The sequence below is a fragment of the Cygnus atratus genome, chromosome 3, assembly GCF_013377495.2.
Source record: "Cygnus atratus isolate AKBS03 ecotype Queensland, Australia chromosome 3, CAtr_DNAZoo_HiC_assembly, whole genome shotgun sequence".
Lineage (NCBI taxonomy): Eukaryota > Metazoa > Chordata > Aves > Anseriformes > Anatidae > Cygnus > Cygnus atratus.
In genome coordinates, this window is record NC_066364.1 from 86,095,749 (window position 1) to 86,116,373 (window position 20,625).

Sequence of the window (20,625 nt, forward strand, 5' to 3'; positions counted from 1 at the left end):
AACACTGAACACAGCTAAACGTTGGGAGGAAAAAAAAAATCCTTCAAGGCATTAAGGATTTCAAACCCAGGAAGGAAATTCTCTTGCTCTGGACTTGGGACTGATACTTTTCATGTAATGGACTGAAGGGGCGGGGAAGCCTGGAATTCTAACTATGAGGATGGAAAACATTTAGTCACTCTTGGAATGATATGAATGTTTTTACAGGAAGCTTAAGTAAACACACATGCTGCTGCTTAGTACACTGCAGTTAACTTTTTTGGACAGCAGACAAAATTTAAACAAGTATATACACTCCAATGAAAGGCTGTTTAGCAGCACACCCTTCAGGACCAGTTTTTAGCCAGTTATCGGGTAAAAACATTCAGTAACGAGTTAGACTGCTGTTCACTTGCAATTTTTTTCTTAATTGTTGTAGTAAATATTTGAATGCACTGATGCTATATTTCTGTAAATCAGTTGATGCTGGTTTTCTAGGATTAGAATGTCTTAATCCTTCTAGAGACAGCTTGTGTTATAAAATACTACAGAAGAGGGAGCTATTTCACTTTCCCCAAATACAAGCATGCTCTTTATTATTGGTGTTAGAGGTCTTTCTTCACGTATAGAACGTGATTTTGACTCATTTTTTCCTTCCTTCCTCCCTCCCTCCCTCCCCCAGAATACGCTTTCATTTCATACTCACTGTAAGATGCTGAGCTGACTACTTTTCATGTATAGCTAACACTTTCTCCAAGTGTTGCAGGGCTGGTCACTGCCAAATCTGAACGCGCTGCTATTTTATGAGAGTCGTCTCTCTGGGATTAAAAGTCATTGTAAATTAAATGCATGCACCTCAGAGTTATGTTCCGAGTTTGTGGCTGAGCACAATAAGACCTTTATGCAAAGTTTCTTGTTGTTATCCTTCTTAATATCTTTAATATTAATATTAATATCTTAAAAATCTTCATAGTTAATTTTTGTTAGAAGTACTGGAAGTATTAGTGGGCACAATTTATTTATGGAATTAATTTATTTGTTTTCCCATTTATACCCAAAGGATTTTGTGATTTTTTTTATTTTATTTTTTATTTTTTGTGATCAATAATGCTGGTCCAAAAAGGGGGGGAAATACATTGTAGAGCTCACAAGTAAAAATAAAGCTTCTCTGTGCTATACCCTGAAAATGTGTTTCCATGTTCTAGCCTTTTTAATAGTACACACAAGAAGTTAATCTATTTTATCTGATTGCCTTTAGCTATACTATAAACCAGTTCACATTAACAAGATGGGAATATGAAAGATGAGGTTGTGGAGTTCTAGCATGGAGTGGTGAAGCGTACAATCCCACTTCTCATGCTACAATTATGGCATTTAAATTTTTGTGTTTGGGGTATTCAAAGGAGACCTTTTCACAAGATGATTTTCAAGCTCTATAATAATGTATCTATAGAGCTTATAATTTTATGTTTTGATGGAGCATGTTTCTATGATGCAGATTTAAATGTCTTTGTTAATGTGAAGTTAGCAGAAAATGCTGGTTTTGTATAGATAAATGTACATATAAAAATGTAACCAGGAAAAAGAAAAGATACATATATGCATAAAATGCTTGCAGTTTCAGGGTCTAAAGTATCAAATAAAATCTGGCAAAGGGAGGATATATATTTATTGACTGCTATCAAACCACACTCTGTGTTGTAGTTTATTATATAAACAACATAATATTTACATATAGTCATATGTAAATAATACTTTGATATGTTTGGGACTCTTTATACCAAACTTTGGTAGCTTTCAAGCATATGTGTGCTTAGAGCAATACTGAGTCAAGCTGCACAGGGAGCACAGATGAAGATGATTAAGAGAAGAAATCAGACCCCCTGTGTCTGTTTAATTGGGATAACCATTGTGCTTGAATCAAACAAAGTAGTTGAATGAACGTGTTTGATTTATACTTTTGTCATACTTCTATGACAAGGAAAAATAGTTTTATCATTATAGTAGCTTTTTTCCCTTCTCTTTTGAGAGGACAACAGTTGCAAGTGGAATTAAGATGACTGATTCAGTAGTGTCAAGCACCTGTCCTTACATGTCTAGTTTCTTGGGGTTAAGATACACAGCAGTCCAGATTTCTAACAGTCAATTAGAAGCAGCAGTAAAAGTTCTGTATTTGCTTTTAAATTCATTCATATTTAATAATGTAAATTTAGCAATTGAATTGGCAAATTTGAAAATTTAACAACATGCAGAAGAAAAAAAAATGAAACACAACAGTTACTTCCTTACTTTAAACCAATTTTGAAAAAGCCAGGAGTAGATATTTTCCTGACACGGTATTACTGAAAGTGTGAAACAAAGCCTGTTTTGATTTTAAATGCTACATTCCAAATTAAACAAAACAAAAAGCTTATTCTAAGTATTCTTTGTGTCATAATAATAATAATATTAGGCTAAATAAGCTGTTTTTAAGGTATTAACATAAGAGGACAAAAAAATGACACCGATTAAAGGTGGTTGCTGCTGTCAGCAAATAAAATTTCAGAGAGAATTGTTCTGTTTTAACTGCCTGGAAGAAATCTTGCTTCTTGAATAGAGAGCTACTCCTTAAGTCATTGTGTAAATTTCAGAGAGATGATACTAGACAGGCATGTATTTTTATTGAGTTAGGAAGGTAATCAGTACTTGGTAAAAGCAATATAAGAACAATCAGAAATTGAATTGTTAGTCTATGGATTGTACTTCCCTGATTACGATCCGTCAAGGATATTGCTGCTTTCACTGGAGATGTCCTGAATTTGTGTGAAATTGAAATTCTTAGAATTATGCAGGTTGGAAGGACCGTCAGGGATTATCTACCTCCTGCTCAAAGCAGGTCCATTTATAGCAGGTTGTTCTAGGCCTTGTTCCAAGGAATTCTGGAGAATTTTCAAGGATGAAGATCCCACAACCTCAGTGTGCTAGACTTTGACCACCCACATGCTTTTAGAAGAGGATCAAACAAACTTGTTTCAAGTTGTAATTTCTCATGTTCACACTTGTATTTGTTGCCTCTCATCATACCCTTGACCACTCCCAAGATGAGCTTGGTCTATTAGGAAGTTACAAGACAGCGGAAGAATCCCCTCTTTGTCCTCCTTCTCCTCCATGCCGAACAAGCCACAGTCTCTCATCCTGTCCTCTTATGCCATCTGCTCCAGCCTCTGACCAGCTTGGTGGCCCTGTGCTGGACTCACTCTGGTATGTCAGCCTCTCTTGTGCTCCAGAGAAGGATTACCTCCCTGAATCTGCTTGCCAAGCTCTTGCTGCTACAGGTCCCTCTTGTCCTTCATACAAACCAAAACTGAACAGTTGGTGCTCTCTTGTAATACACATGGCTGTAATACAGCTAAGTGGAATCCTTCTTTTGCTGATAGGAATTCATTGTCCTGAGTTCAAATTTTATACAATTTAAGGGTGTGATAGGAAAATTTGTATAATTTTCAATCCAATATCAGCTGTAGAGGTTGTTGGGTTTTGGTTTTTTGTTTTGTCTTGTTTTTGTTTTAATTCTCCTAAAAACTAACTAAAGAATTTTGTAAATAGAATCCCCAAAATTAGAGGGAAAATTGAAATCTTTAATGAATTGTCCATTTTGACATTCAGATAAAAAATAGAAGTCAAGAAGATTGCAGTAAATCGTCTTGGATTTTTGTTGTTGTTTTTTTCCAGGACTTCAACAATCAACAGTGTATTTTAGTTTTTTTCTTTCTTTTCTGATAATTTTAAATGCTCAAGCTGTGTGTATAATAAAATTCTAATCTTTAGAAACTTTTTTCCCCCCAGTGTCATTGAAACATGGATACATCAGTTTCTCTCAATTTCTGAATACTTCACCAGAGCATTATCCTAGTATACCAGTACTCATCCAAGTATAATGACATATACGTATGACAGTGGCTGTTGCCACTGTCAGAGCCACAGTTCTAGACTAGATGCACCATGCCATGCTCTTCTGTATACATACATATATATATATATTATTTCACTTTTTCAACAGAAGAAACTGCTCTTTGTGACAAAAGCTGTGTCACATCACTCATGAGAGAAGTGGATGATTTCAAAAATTAGAAAATAGCAGAAAATAGGGGTTTGAGGTCTGTTTTTGTTTCTCTTGCAAAATATCCTGGATAGAAAAATGTCAGTGAAAGTGGTCTTATTCCACCTTGACAACATCCCTTTTTTTCTGATGGCCAGGTTTTGTGACAGTATTGCTAATGTAGGAACTGATAAAGCTAGTTCCAAGCATTGCTTGGATGTCACTGTCATATAAGCACTTTGCTTTCAACGCCTTCAGGGGTTTGATCATGTACTGTAGAGTTTTTCCAGTGGGATAGACTGATAGACAACCAGCAGCTGAAATATCCACCGTGGATTTCAAAACTTTTGAAGTGACTTTTAAATAAAATGGCAGATATTAAACTCTGTTGTATCCTTGTTTATGCTCTGTTTGGTGCCTCAGATAGGTCTGGATTTCAAATAATGATTTAAATCTGCCTTCAGCCTGAGAGCAGCATCACTTCTCATCTTGAAATGAGGAGGAAGAGAATGTGCAGTGGCATCACATAGCAAACTTAACTAGGGTATGATTAAATGTTAACAGATTGTGTGACAATACAATTGTCTTGTTTATTTACTCCTCTCGAACCTAATGTTAAGAAAATTTTCTTTGGGACGGGACATGCAGACAGCTATTTTGTTTTTCCTCCTTGATTTACAATTTTATGATTTCAGTTATTAGCTGAAGAGTATTTACAGCAAAGCGAAAAGTGTAAAAAAAAAAAAAAAAGTTCAAAATATTGATCAAGCTCATAGCAAGCAAATTAATAATCCCGTGCACTGAAATTCAGCATTGAAAGTTTCATGCTCAGAGATAGTATATATGGCAACAAGATGTTCTAATAGAAATCTGCATTTCTATTCAATCTGATACTTCACATCAGCAAAATCTGTTCTATTAAAAAAAAAAATCCAGACTCTCTTCAATGTCCTTCTCTTTATTTTCTTCTTCACTCTTTCTACAATATAGCTTTATTGTTGTAAAAACACACAGACAGAAACAGCACACATTTTTCCCACCATTGTCTGTTCATTTGTGCACTGGATCTTTTTTTCTGCAGTTTCTACTGAGAGCAGCAGTGAAAGCCTAAATTGGATCATGTGGCCATACATGCTTTTTCAAGCCTAACTACTGCTTGCCTATTCAAATAGCCAGCAGCCTGGCAGCAGCAGAGCTGGCTTTATTTGTTGAGTCTTGTCTAGCGAAGTGAAAAGGTTTGATAGTTTTTTTTTCTGACTGCATTTTTGCACATGTGGGGGTAGGGAATGAAATTATTTCTTTTGTCCTCTACTTGTAGCTCATTGAGAAGCAGGCATGCATATAAAATTACTGTATCTCAGGGCTTACCTTTAGGGACAGGAGAGGGGAAAAACAGATTTGTAAACTTGCCTGGAAGATCTCAGGATGCTGAAAGCAGAAACAAAAGTGAGAGGTAACAGCAAAACAAACTCCAACAAATACAAGACTAAGAAAAATCTTTTAAATTAATAGCAACAGTTTAATTTTGTCTATGCTAAGAAATACTATATTGCTGCTTGTAGCAAAATTTCAAAATTGATGTGTCGGTATCTAAGACATAAGGGCATCAAAACACAAAACAGAATTTCAAAAAGTTACCACACAAAAAAAAAAAAAAAACCTTCACTCAAATGGTAAACCTACTGTTTGCTTCACTTTTCCAGCTTACATCCAGAAACTTTGCTTTGGATAGCATTAGTGCTCCATATGATTGGTAGTGTTTTTAACTACCATTGATTATAAGCAGTGCTGTGGCATTTTTGTCATTTGAAATATAGGGTTTGGGCCATCTGGCCATTAACCAGTGTAGCTTCAGGGAATCTGTTCTGGTCTTTTGCTTGTTTAGGATATTTTAGTTAAAGAAAACAGTGAGGTAGGAAAGGAGATTTTCAAAGTAGACACCAGATGCTAAGAATTAGTTTATTTGCAAAAGTAGTTTATATATTCTGCTCTAAACAGACTGGATTAATTAATGGAGTTTCTGCAATATATCATGCTATTGCTGTATATTGGTACGTTCTTCATTCCTAAACTAATGGTTTGTTGAAGTTGCAAATATTAGATATTAAGCATGAATGTGCTTTAGATTATTGAATGAGCTTGAAAACAAATACAAAGAGTTCACTGAGATTAAAAGAAGTTTAGTTTGGGAATTCACTTACTGTAAAATAAAATGCTCATTATGATTTCTCTTCCATACAATGCATGCAAAGAGCCATACAATGAAAAAAAATCTGAAAAAAAAAAATTTAGAAGTAATTTGGAGGGTCTAAGGGCACATAGATGCCATTATGCAAATTTCCAGCCTGTATTTAAACAGAGCTGTTGGTGTTTATACATGTGATATGTGTCATATATGTTTAATGTGTATAGTTACTTCTACAAAAATTGCCCAAGGAACAGAATTTGAATGGTATTTCAAAACTTTCAGAAAAGTGAGGAATCTGAACTATGATCTCTGAGAGAGAAGACTGAAGTCTTCCAACTTCCCCCTAGCGTCTATCATGCAGTTTTTTCTTCCAAACTCTGTACTTAGCTGACCTAATTTAAAAAGGATTAAAAATGTTCACTGCATAAACTGTTGTGAAGGGAAGAGAAGGGATGGGGGGAAGCTATGAAAGCAGAAAGTTTTATAAGACAGTGAAAACAGAAAGGCACGTTCTTATAATGGGGTAATTTTCACTTCACTGGAAAGCACAGGTGCAAAAGCTGCCTGCTGGATGCTGAACCAATAAGCAGAGAAATTTGTATTTTGGTTGTGTATACCTCTAGCAACTTCAGAAATGTTGAGTATTGTTTTACTCTCAATCTGAGAGTAAGGACTATCAGCCTCTAAGGATGGCAAAATTTGCCTTTCAATGTATTTGATTTGGGGATGGCAGGTGGTAAGATATGGCAACCTTCAGTCCATGAAAATCTATATAAAACAGTATTTTCTTGTCCTGATGATTTGTATACTTCTCCGTATTTTCACAATTGATCAATTCATCTATTTGAATTTATTTAAGACTTAATTGCTTTAAAGTCTTTTTCTCTTGAGATGGAGGAACAAGAGAAACCCAAACAATTGAAACAGTGAAATTGAAAGCTCAGATTTGTTTATTTAAAAGTTGTGCAATTTGTGTTTCCTAATGCTTAGTATAATATTAATAACGTTCATTACTGAATTCTTTGCTTCTTTAACACGAGTTCTATAAAAAGCACAAGATAGACAAAATTAGTCTTACACAGCAAGAAGGAATTTCAGAAATCAGATTTTTCATTCCTTCTGTATCCTGTTTTCTAATGGTAGTATTAAGCTTGCTTGCTATTTTCATGTATTTGGGTTTTGTTTTATTATAGTAACATTGTATAATAAAATGTGTGAATATTTCTGGCTACTGTATATACCAAAAACAATTTCATACGCCAACATGTTTAAATTGTGTACAAATTAAAGCATTAGACTGTATATAAATATCTAATAATTGACAATAGTATCCCCAATTTTAAAAAAATGCAATTTGGTACTGCAAATTATGCTGTAAGAAGTAATGTTTTCAATGAATGGTCGTGGTATATGGCTTCAAGATACCTTTCACACACTGCATATCTTTCATTCCCATTTTGGTATTCAAAGTCTCTTGTGCTTTAAATTTAAGTAGAAGTGATCTTATTCACATAAGGAAAGATATGAGCTATTGAGTCACATGCTTTGATTTGCAGCTTGGTAGTATCAATCAACTGAGCACTGTAGAAAGCTCCAGTTACTTAGTTCCTAAGAATTTCCACAGAGTTTTGATGAAATACTTCTGGCAAAAGAATGGGCAGAATAGGTATTTTGTATTCAGTTTTAAACTGCATATGCAAGAATGCTGATTTCATAGTGAACAGAAACATCGTGTTGGTTTTCTCCTGTTTCCTGTTTTATGCAGATTTATAGTTTGTAATGCATATATCGCTTCAAAACAAAGCCTGTTTCTTGAATTTTTTAAATACCAAGAATATTCATGATTCAGAAGCAAAATTAGTTAAAAATGATTGTCTTTCTGTTGCACCGTCTGCTTTTTTATGACTAATTAAAATGCTGAAGTGATCTCAAATTTGTTTTATTTTTCTTACATTTAGAACCAACATACATCACAATAGGTCCACCCACCTGTGAGATTTTGGTGAACTGCACTTTGACTGAAAAAGACTGTATCTATAGTTTCAAACTGGATCAAAATGGTTGCCGCATTTGTCAGTGCAAAACTAGTGAGTATGCAAAAATACAATGGCTTATACATTTTATATCCAGCTGTATGTGAAAATGTTAATATTCTGGTGGGTTTTTTTCATTCATAATTTTAGAGTGTTGTAGTAGTAATATACATGTGCTTTCTAGTTGTTCATCTTGCAAAGATAGGTTGCTGATTTCTGACACTACTTGTTTGCTTGCTAGGAATGTGTTTGGAGGAAAAATGCAAATGTCTGAAATCAGGCAAAAATAACAGATAAATTAAAAAAAAAAAAGTAATGATTTGGGACTTAACATTCATGACAGTGTCCCTTTGAGAAGTCTTATTAGACTTCCATGTTTCATTTTCCTCTGTGTATATAAAGAGTTCAAGAGCATCTAGGTATCATAGAACCATAGAATTATTAAGGTTGGAAAAGGCCTCCAAGATCATCTGGTCCAACCGTCCCCCTACCACCAATATCACCCACTAAACCATGTCCCTAAGTACCACATCCAACCTTTCCTTAAACACCCCCAGGGACAGTGACACCACCACCTCCGTGGACAACCCGTTCCAATGCCTGACTACTCTTTCTGAGAAGAAATGCCTCCTCATTTCCAACCTGAACCTCCCCAAGCGCAACTTGAGACCGTTCCTTCTTGTCCTATCGCTAGTTACCTGTGAGAAGAGGCTGACCCCCAGCTCCCCACACCTTCCTTTCAGGTAGTTGTAGAGAGCAATAAGGTCTCCCCTGAGCCTCCTCTTCTCCAGACCAAACAACCCCAGTTCCCTCATAGGACTTGGGTTCCAGGCCCTTCACCAGCTTTGTAGCCCTTTTCTGGACTCCAGGCTCCAGGGCCTCGATGTCCTTCTTGTACTGAGGGGCCCAAAACTGAACACAGTACTTGAGGTGCGGCCTCACCAGAGCTGAGTACAAGGGGATGATCACCTCCCCAGTCCTGCTGGCTACACTGTTCCTGATACAAGCCAGGATGCCGTTGGCCTTCTTGGCCACCTGGGCACACTGCTGGGTCATGTTCAGGCGAGCATTGACCAATACCCCAAGATCCTTTCCCTCTGCACAGATTTCCAGACACTCTCCCCCAAGCTTGTGCACTTCAAAAACTCCTTATTGCTAAACAGCCTTTTTTTAACTTATTGTTTTAACATATATTATTAGGCTTATTGGTTTTGAGGATCAAAAGTATTTGAAAATGATACTTTTAGGGGGTGTTTGTATATATACAAATATATACATATATAATTTTATTTCTGTAACTTATATAAGTAAACTTGAGTTAAGATTTATGCAAATTTTAATTCAACATCTATTTTTTCCCCAATGAAAATCATTGGAGATTGTGAGAACTTTGCATGTATCAATGATGCATCTTCATAGTAAAGTAGCAAAAAATTATCTTCTCGATATGTTTCTTTAGGAATTCAATGTTTATACAGGAACTATAAAGCAAGGACAGGTTTGTTCTTGAAATTGCCAAACAAAGAACTGGAGGACATCTCAGCTGGAGGACGTATTGCTCTGCTCACCAGCCCAGCCTAGGTGTTGGTTCAAACCTGTGTAATTTTATTGTAGCTCTGTAGCTTCCTTGTAACCTCTGAGGATTTCACAGCTCAAGTGTTACTCCATTTCTCCTCTTTTTATTTCAGTCCATTTGTTCTCAGTCACTTTCTAAACCTGTATGACCATTCTAGGATTCCACAGAAGAAACAATCAAAGTAACACTGTCAGTTGATCTGAGCTAGTGAGTTTTAAGATTGCCTTGGTGTTTTGCTTAAGGAGCAATAGAAGGTTCTGGCACTTTTAACTTGTTTCTGGGAAGATGTGCATTTTTTTTCCATTTCAATAAGGCAAAGGACAGGACATCTCAATAACAAATAAACAGATGGTAACCAATAAAGTAATCAAAGATATTATTTCTATATTACCCTAATGACGAGTTGTATTCATGGTAGGGGTGACTTTTCATAGATTTCCACAGGAACTACTTCCTACCTTTTGAAATATGGATAGGAGTTTCCCCTATTTATAAAACATGCAGTGCTGCTTATGCCATTAGTTTCAGATTTATTAGTTATGTCTTATTTTATTAAGTAAATTAACAAAAGTTATTGAGAATAATGATTTTGATAAATGTGTTTTTAGCTTTTGACCTAAAGAAGTGAATAAGTTTTAAACAAATCAGAACAGAAAACATAAAAAAGCTGAATGTACATCCTACAATTAAGAAAAAGGGTATGCAAATCCCTCATCAGTAGATGTGGAAAGGAAGACTGTTAAAGAGATTGGTGAATGAATTGCCTGTTTTTAAGAGACCTCAGTCCAGCCCCGCTGAGAGTTGGATTTTTACAGGACAACTTTTTCTTCGCTTCATTTCTCCTTGGTTTTCATTGTTAACAAGTTATGATCTTAAAAATGAATAAAACAGCTTTTAGATCAGGTGGATTTGTGATATTAGAAGCCTTTGGAAAATAGCTGTCACATCATTTTTATTCTGATTTCTCCACTATGCCGTTTAGCCAGCTTCTTGCTAGTGTGTTGCATCTTGACTACATGGAATAGCAGTTACACTGCACCTTGCACATCCTCTCTAGAGAAGGATAAAGAATTTTGTCTAAGGATCATTGGGATCAATGATCAGTCTCAGGCACAGGAACTAAAAGTGCTCATACAACACAAAAATGGTGCCTTGAAACGAAATCGTAAGTTGATACATCAAAAATACCAGAGGTTAAGAGAAAAGAAAAGATATCTTCTGCAAGGGCAGATGAGGCACATACTTTATTGCATCCAGACTATCACATAAATGCCTTACTTAAAAAATTAGAATTTAGTCAGAATTTAGAAACTTCCACTTTTACCATGGTAATTTGATTTTCTTTTATATTTTTTTTATTGCTGATATATTAACTGGGGTCAGGGGGAACATTTCCTAACAGGAGTTTGACACAAACAAGAAGATGGACATACTCAGTAAATGTCAACGTGTAAGCCTGTGCGTGCAGTCCTGCCTTCCAGTTTGTTGCACAGGAGGCCCGTCACTCCAAAGGATTGCTTCTTTTGTCCTAGATTACCAGATCGCACATGTACACTTACCACATCCCAGGACATCTCTGTTCCTGCTTGAAGTGTTTCTGATTAAATACTGCCTAAGAACCTATTCAAGGGAATTTTTCTTGTGCTGGATTTGCTTGCAATTATTTTCATTTTGCAATAGGAAACTGTCAGGAGCAAACTTAATAGTATCATTTGTCTGTCATCCTTTTTCTCAGTTAAAGAACTTGAATTGAAGATTGCTTAAAAATCTCCCAAGTCATTCAGAGAAGGGAAACCTTTATTTTCTAAAGAAATGAAGAAAAATAACAGCTTGGAAATCTTCATCACTTGGGGGATATCAGTCAAAATGACGGGAATGGAATTTTTCTGTCAAGTAATGTTTCTCGCTTGCAAGGCTCTGGACAAATGTGAGTGAGGAGTGAGACGAAAACAGTTTTAGGTCAAATATGCTGAAAACGTACTGCTGTAGTTCTCTGTACATTCAAGTCCAAACTAGTTTAGTTGCATCTTGGCTCTCTAAAAATGTAAGAATTATGTAGAATTCATGTAGATGCATGTGGACTTACGTTTAAATTAAATTGGGAACGTCAGTATCTTAACACTGCACCCACATCTTCCTTGCTGGTCTGAGCTGTTCAACTGAGTCAGATTTAAAGTGTCTGAGTAAAGAAGGTACCTCTCATTACCATTTGAAGTCACCTTCTCCTAGTTCTGCTAATCTCCTTCCAATTAAGTTTCTGTTCTTGCCAATTTCTCTTTAGTTATGTCCTCTGCAATATACATACTTCAAGCTATTTCAGTCAAAATAAAACCAAAACAACAAAGAAGAAAAGGAAGAACATGCAGCAAATCTATAAATTGTTCCTCACAGTTACCTTCATTTATGTTCCTAGAGCCAGAAATCAGGCAGTTTTCAAATAAACAGCAGGTTTATTTGAAATAATTATGTAAGTATGATATCACAAAACTTTTTTGGTGCTTTATTGCAATTTAGATTCAAGTTTATCTAGCTTGACTCAAGTGGACTACAGAATGAGAGAAGGAAGAAAGAAGAAAATGGTAACGTTTCTAGAACACAGTGATTTTAATACAAGTTTACTGTGTAATATGTCCTTCTTTCTTGTTTTTGCAGTGAATGTAAAAACATGCTGTGAAAGCATGCAATGAAAACATTCAGGGTAAAATACAAAAAGCAGAGGCAGACCACCGTTGTTAGAGAAGGGAGGGGGAACAAAAACGACCACTGAGCCAAGAGTGAGCACAGATTAATAAGGGGAAAAACTTGTAGTGAGTAGAGATGGAACCAAAAATGATTGGGGAAAAGCAATGATAACACTAAGCAGGAATATACAGAAGCACTACATAGAGATAAAAGGGGAAAAAAATAATCCCGCTAATAGGAAAAACTGCTGCAGAACACCATCACTGAAACCAAAACAGTACTCCAACAATAGAAAAAAAAAAAAAAAAAAAAAGAGGATATGAGAATAAGAAATAAGTAGGAAAAAAAAAGTAAGCAAGCAAAAAAAAAATCATTACTTGTGGGGTGCAGCAGTTGCCATTGTGTTTGGAGTGTCTAGGCCTGTGCTTTCATAGAGAGGACTGGAGTGGATTACAAAGCCTTTGGAAGGAGGCGTACATTAGGAGAATGAAACAAAGCCAGTAATCAGATGTTTTTGAGGCATGGCTCCTGTTGCTCCAAAGAGTACTAACCAGCACATTGAATAATACCTGATAATTGCAGTAACTTAAGATTTAAAATCTGAAAATTGCTGCTGAACAGTATATCATTTGTCACTAAGAGCCTGCAGTGATTGTCCCACTCTACTCTGCGCTGGTCCGGCCTCACCTTGAGTACTCTGTGCAGTTCTGGGCACCACAGTACAAGAAGGACATTAAACTGTTGGAGAGTGTCCAGAGGAGGGCGACAAAGATGGTGAAGGGCCTAGAGGGCAAGGCATATAAGGAGCGGCTGAGGGCACTGGGCATGTTCAGCCTGGAGAAGAGGAGGCTGAGGGGGGACCTCATCGCAGTCTACAACTTCCTCACGAGGGGGAGTGGAGAGGCAGGTGACCTATTCACTGTAAACACCAGTGATAGGACCCATGGGAATGGTGTTAAGCTGAGGCGGGGGAAGTTTAGGCTGCACATCAGGAAGAGGTTCTTCACCAAGAGGGGGGTCGCACACTGGAACAGGCTCCCCAGGGACGTAGTCACTGCACCAAGCCTGTCTGAATTTAAGAAGAGATTGGACTGTGCACTTAGTCAGATGGTCTAAACTTTGGTCAGACCTGTGCGGTGCCAAGAGTTGGACTTGATGGTCCTTATGGGTCCCTTCCAACTCGGGATATTCTATGATTCTATGATTTTCCAGTAATTCCACCTTTGAGATGTCACTGCTACAAATCCATTTTCATGAAGTCATGTGTTGTGTGTGAATCCTAGTGTTGTTTAGAGCAGGTATCCAAGTGGGTAATTTGCCTCAGCGGACTCATGAGGTTATTTTTTTCTAGCATCACGGTGCCCAGTCCCTTCATTTTTATCCAGCTATTGTGAATCATGAGTTAATTCTAAAGAAAGGAGGGAGGGTTAGTGTGGATCTGTGGAGGCAATATATTCAGAGAATTCCAGTTACTGATAAGTAACCTAGTTTTCTCCTTCATAAATTTGCCTCCCCAGATCCCCACCCCTGAAGATTAACCAGCAGTAGCAATCCACACCGAGAGGACGGCTGAGGAGTGCTTAATTATAAAGGTACTGTGAAACAGTTCTCCTGGTATGATCTAGCCTCAGCGTCAAGAAAATAATGATGGTAAAGGTATGTAGATAGCTTTCTGTAGCCATGCTACAAATTAAAAAAATTTAAAAAAAATAAAAATAAAAAGGACACTGGCCTAAACCAAGTTGAATTACTGACATAATTCCTGTCAAATACCTATTAATACTTTCCAGCAGTTATTTTCTCTTCTCTGTGAACTAGAGGATTAAAAACTAAAAGTATTTCAACAGGCTATGCATCTCTGGAATGCATTTTCAAAAGTTTTAGACTAAGGTGATTTTCAGTCTTCGGAGTAAAATTTTCAGTGTCCATATGTGAAATAATAAATTGGAGAAAAATAAATATCTTAGTTTTAGAGCTTAGATTTTTTTATGTGCCACTTATATGTTAGAAGAAAGAAATTGAGAAGTCTGTTTTGAAATAAGAATTAGGTGGAATTACAGTCAAGCTGTTAGAAGTTCAAATGAAAGACCATTTTTGGACCCAAACATGCAATTCACAGAATTGAATTTTGTCTACGTTACAGTTTGATTTTTGAGAAGTTTTTTATAACATTCCAAATATTCTTAGGCTCATGCAAGGTGGGGATGTGAATACTGTGAACTCAGGAATACATCATGCATCTGATGGTTTGAAATTAGGCCAAAGAATTGTGATTCATTTAGAGATATGCTGCCTCTGAGGTCTCATATCTGAGAAGGAAAGATTGCTGTGTATCTGAAATATCTGGGTTCTGAGCGAATCCTCACAAATACAAAGACTGATAACATTACATATCCTGGTACAGAATTTTTGTTATCTTGTTTGCAGAGTGACAGCCGTATGTGACAACAGTATATCAACCTCTCTTACACTTTGATTTTCATACCTACCTGTCTTTCCTTTGGCAGCATGTGATTAGGTCTTACAGTGTTGGACAAACATTTTAGACGAGTTGTTTTTAGTATTGAGAATAAGATACTTAGAAGAAAAGAGTTTTAAAACACCAGTTCTTTTCCATGCAGTATACTGTGAAGAGTCTCATCATATCTTGGTAATCACCTGTTTTTAAGACAAGATTTTCTTCTGACAGTCTTGTCCCATCCCACAGATCCCAATCAGATTCTCCTTAAGCAGCATCATGATCTTCTGAAACTAATATTGGTTTTATTACAGCCTGTGTGTATGAAACTGTGTGTGGGAGTGGGTGAAGAAAGGGGGAACGAACTACTATATTAAAAGGAGTTTATTGGCAGTAGTGACTGGACCTAGAAACATCGGTGTTAGTATTTCCATTTCTTCATTAATAATCCTCAGATCTTTTTAGAAGACTGGTTCATCTTCAGCTATTCTTTCCCTTCCTAGTTTTTTCCAGCAGCACCTTAAACTGTTCCAAATGAATCTAGTAATTTGAAATTCCCATATCCATGTCAACATATAATACATTTAACTATCTACAAATATTACATTATCTGCAAATGAGAGTTTTTGTTAGAACTGCAGTGTTTGGAAGGGTCAAAGTCTATAAGCAATACCTTTTGACAATATATAGTGAGGTCTAGTGAAAACTGACTAGAAACATAGAACTGTTGGTAATTGACTTTGCTGCTGTTTTTGCAATCACTGTACATGGAAAAGAAAATTGCATGGACTTTTATGGGCTGGATTCACTACTATAAGCATTCAGTGCATGTGTGTCCTCAAGTGCATATTCATTCCTAGCAGGAGGCTATTTTGATATAGTTTGATGAGGATACCTTTTCTATTATTGTGCTAGCCTTTTGCAGTAATTGATTCAGTTGACATTTTTCCAGAATTTTTGAATTTTTGTTTCATATTTTATGTTTTATATTTCAGCTAAAGCCTGTCCTCACATTATATATATATATATGTATGTATATTGATGTTAAAAGTACAGTTATATTATAGCTGTATGTAGTTATATATTAGTTGTATTACAGTCATATTTAGTTTGAGATGTTCAGGAACACATTAATCTCTCTAAAGTCACATCATGTCAGCATCCTTCTGAGATCAACCAATCTCCAGTGTCTGAACTCTCAGCTTACAGCACAAATTCTTGTTTAGTGCTTTAGTTCTTGTTCAGTGGGGAGTGTAACTGTATACATTTTCAGTATTACCTTTCATTCTGCTATTATTATTTTATCACCCTTAGCCCCCCTATTGCATTGTGTAGGATTGTTTCCTGTAGTGATATTACCTCATTGGCATTTCACATTTCTTAAGAAAAATCAATGACTGTGTTTCTATTTCTCAAGCAGAGCTCTACTCTGCAGTCACATATTTCCCTAAGCAGCATAATGAGAGGTGCCTTCTCTTTAATCAGTTTCCTACTCATCATTTCATTTCTGTTTTAGTCTTCCACCCCCAGTATAACCATTAGTTTAGTTTCCTAGGTGACGTTTTCATAACTAATCATTCAGAGAAAGAAGGATGGCTTATTCTGTAATCAAGAAGCTTGTCTATGCTGTTAGAGTTACAGTGACATGTAAGCACATAATGCAGCTTTCCAGAACTTTGCAAGGCAGTCTTCCTTCTGCATTAGCTTTTTGAAGTGTTTCCTCTCCTTCAGACTGCTTGCTTCGGATATGCTCTTGAAGCAGTTATTAGCCCATTTAGGGCTGGATCTCTTTTCTGGAAATATGTTCCATAATTTGGGATTCAGATTCCAGATGAAATTTATTTAAGCAAAGTTGGAAAAAGCTCCCCTAACAAATAACCTCCTAATATATTTCAATAATAAGTTTCCTCAGGTGATTGCAATTGACATTCATGAACTAGTTCTTTTTATTCTTTAGTATTTCTCATTTAAAACACAAAATCTTAGCAGGAAATCTGTTTTTATTTGTCGTTCTTAATGAACTTGTGATTATTTTATGAACAATGAATTTAAATATATAGCTAAGGCTATAGAGATATTGTCAGGGTGACAGTTACATGCGCTGAATTTTATCTACATTTGAATTTTTATGCCTGGCATCTTTTTTTTCCTCTTTTTTTTTTTTCTTTCCCTTACAGCTAAACTCTGCTTCTGTAAAATTGACAGGTTTGCTCTGTTTTCTGGAAAAATAACATGTTTAAAGCTGTGGACTAGGGTTTTCAGGAGGCCTATGCATCAGACATAAAGTGTGTGTGTGTACCAGATGGTACTTCAGTTTGAGACTGCATGTAATTTTCATGTTTTTAAAAATGTGTCAGTAGAAGAAATGTAATTGGTTAGATGTGAAGTCGGAAAGCAGACCAGAATCCACTTTATGATTTTCACAACACTAAATTTCTTTTAGAAGACTGGTTCATCTTCAGGTATTATTTCCTTTCCTAGTTTTTTTCCAGCAGTTTTTTCCATAGTTTTTTTCCAAGTTTTCCTAGTTTTCCATAGTTTTTTTTCCTAGTTTTTTCCATAGTTTTTTCTCAAAAACTATTAAAAAGCTAAGTCCACAGTTTATAATGTCATATTATTAGAAGTTTAAGTATGAAAACACATTAATTTTAATAACAAACATATTCTCAGAAGGCAGAATTTTACCATCTTATTAGAAAGATTTTCAGCAGAGTTCTGTGCAGATTATTCTGATGTTCCTGTTTGGCATTTGATATAACATTAGTAAGTTCAGGTGTGAACAACGGCCTGTACTGAATTCGACAAAATTTGCCTGTATATTTGACACAGCCAAAATTTTGATGATATTTTGTATATGGTGTGATGTGGGTGAGGATGCTTTCTGGTGTCTGCGCCAGAGAGGTAATGATGGTTAGTCAGTCATCCATCTCTTGGCCACTCAAAAAGTTAAAATTCTTTTGAAGATAATTCTATACATAAATAATTAAGCAAGGAAGACATTGCCTTGAGAATGAATTTTCTAGTTAGTATGTCAGATGACCATTTGAGTTTTAAGTATGTTTATGTCATGAACGTAGGATGAGACACAGTTGTCCTGCTTGTATAGCACTGTCCTAGAAATCTTTACCCATTTAATAAAGTATATTAATTTTACATTTTGAAAAGCTTGTTTTTTACCTCCGAAAAGCAATTTCACTAAACAAATCAAAACAATCAAAGCAGAAAAGAAGATTGAAAACAAAACCGTATTTGGTTATGAGATCCTGCAAAAGTCATAATTTTGCCATCTTTACTTCATACTCAAACCTGGGAACCACACTTTGACAGTGAACCACAATAATCACAAATCTGGACACAAAATAAAGGAATATTCAAAAAAAATGTTCTTGTTGTTTCTACTTCTTTAAATTTATTTTTCTATTTCCAGCTCTTCCTTTTTTCTTTTTTTTTTTGAGAAGCCTACCCATTTCTGCAACCCCCTTGCATTTGTACCTTATTGTTCCTTGACCTATATTCCGTGAGCCCGATGATATGCACAGCCACCTAAACACTTCATCTGTGACAAAGTACACTTAAGAAAATGAATGGTAGTAATCAATCCAACCTGTACAGTTCCAGGATTATTCACTGGTCAGTTCTGAGCATCAGTAGATGATGTGATAATTTACACCAGACACGTCTTCTTTACCAAATGAACATTAACCTGGTAGAACAAATTATGAAACACTTGGCTACATTTGGTTAAGTCTGACAACTGAGTGTGTTAAGAGTGATTTTTCCAGAACTTTTTCTTTCACAAAGAACAAAAAGAAACTAACGGTTCTCAGTAAGACTGAACTAAACACCAGTGAAAGTGAACATAATGACCATTATGTATCTCTGTAATGGACAAAATGAAATGCCATCAATCCAGCATCTCCCTCCCTGCCACACAAGCTAACAAAACATGGTGGTGGATTTCAGGAAGCGGGTCTTTCAGACTAACATCTCTAAGCTTAGATCACCTCTTTTATAACTGGTATTACAGTTATATTTTCAAAAAACAAGTGTTAATCAGAAAACAGGTGACAGCAAACATCCTAAGTACGGAATAATGGTTAAGATATTCCAGCCTTTCAATTCTAGTTAAAATAAATAGAGTAGAAATAAAAGATGTTCTATATTTAACAGAAACCTATTAAATTCATATAATGTATCAAAAGTATATGTTATTTTAAATGTTTTATTAAAAGCTTATGGTCACGGATATTGGTTGGATGTGCATAAATTCACAACATCAAGTTAGAATACAGCATCAGATCATACTTCCCAAGTTCTTGCCTGGAACTGAAGACATCTCAATGAATCTGCTCACATGGTTTGGGTTGTTACTGTAGAATTCAGTCGAATATTTTAAAACTAGGACAGTCAGAAGGTAATGATTAGCAGTATTGAAAAGTTATGAGAAAAGGGGAACAGAAGGTTTAGCCTGCCAAAAATGCATTTGTCTGGCATAAACAGCATTCATTTTGTGATCATCTCTGTGTGTTCTTCACAGGAGAGGAGCTGTGTACTGGCCTCATATCGGGCTGCTCCCTGGACTGTTCCTTTGGGTTCCAGACTGATGCCCACAACTGCGAGATCTGTCAGTGCCGCCCACGGCCTAAGAAATGCAAACCCATTGTATGTGACAAGTACTGTCCCTTTGGATACTTGTACGTATTCTTATTTTAAATGCATATTTAATAATCTCCGTGCATATTGAAAGTATGCAAAATCTAGGAATATGAAGTTGTGTTTACTTCGTCACAAAATTGAGGAAAATGTGGGAAAGTAGAAATGTCAGTACTTGATGTGAAATGTTAGCACTGAATTTACGGAAATAGATTTTGATCAACAAATTAACAGCTACTAGATTATAAACAGGATCAGATTATGGAAGCAAAGCAGTGCTTAAATTTGTTTGAAGAATGTTTGTTGAACAAGATGAAAAAGCTACTTAAAAGGGATGTCTGCTGCACGTAGCTTTTTGAAATTTTGTTTGTATGTTTTGTTGTGACAGCCTTTCATTTTATATCCCATTGATTTTCTTCACTTGATTTTACAATGTTTCAAGGTGGTTTTTTTAATATCAACATAACAGTGGACTAGTTTTATTGTTGTTTCTTTTGTGATAGTTACTTCACAGGATTTGTGAAGAACAGTAATATCTCTTCTCTAAGTTTTTGTAAATGAGCTCAAAACCCATATGGTTGCTAGATTTCTTTATCCAGAAAAGGGAATGTTTCCTGTATTTCCTTACTTCTGGAACAGGTGACAAAAATGGGGCAAATCTTTTGTCACAGAAATATATTTGAAATCAGCTTGGTGGCTTCTATATATATTTTACCAATATACTTTATTTTTGATGGATCATTTCCATGTTATGGCGTGCTTTTTCGTAAGAGTTTAATTTCTATCTCATAATAGCTGAGCTTCAAATAACATTCATATATAATTTGTTGTCTTAAGTTTTGTAAAGAAATTTCCTACAATAGTAACTCAAAGTGTTTGATACTACTATGTAAATTTATGCATTTTTATGAATTTATGGTTCACTTCAGAGTTATATTGGACATTCATTCATAAATGCTATAGATTTTTATTTGTAAT

At 35.7% G+C, this 20,625-nt stretch overlaps 1 protein-coding gene across 1 annotated transcript in view; it reads left to right on the plus strand.

The window, feature by feature from the left end:
• CRIM1 (cysteine rich transmembrane BMP regulator 1) overlaps window positions 1-20,625 on the plus strand; it is a 179,666-nt gene that overhangs the window by 137,819 nt on the left and 21,222 nt on the right. Inside the window, exons 8-9 of the mRNA XM_035558101.2 lie at window positions 8,204-8,332; window positions 19,532-19,688. Of these exons, the coding sequence (XP_035413994.1) occupies window positions 8,204-8,332; window positions 19,532-19,688 (286 nt within the window). The remainder of the gene's footprint in view (window positions 1-8,203; window positions 8,333-19,531; window positions 19,689-20,625) is intronic.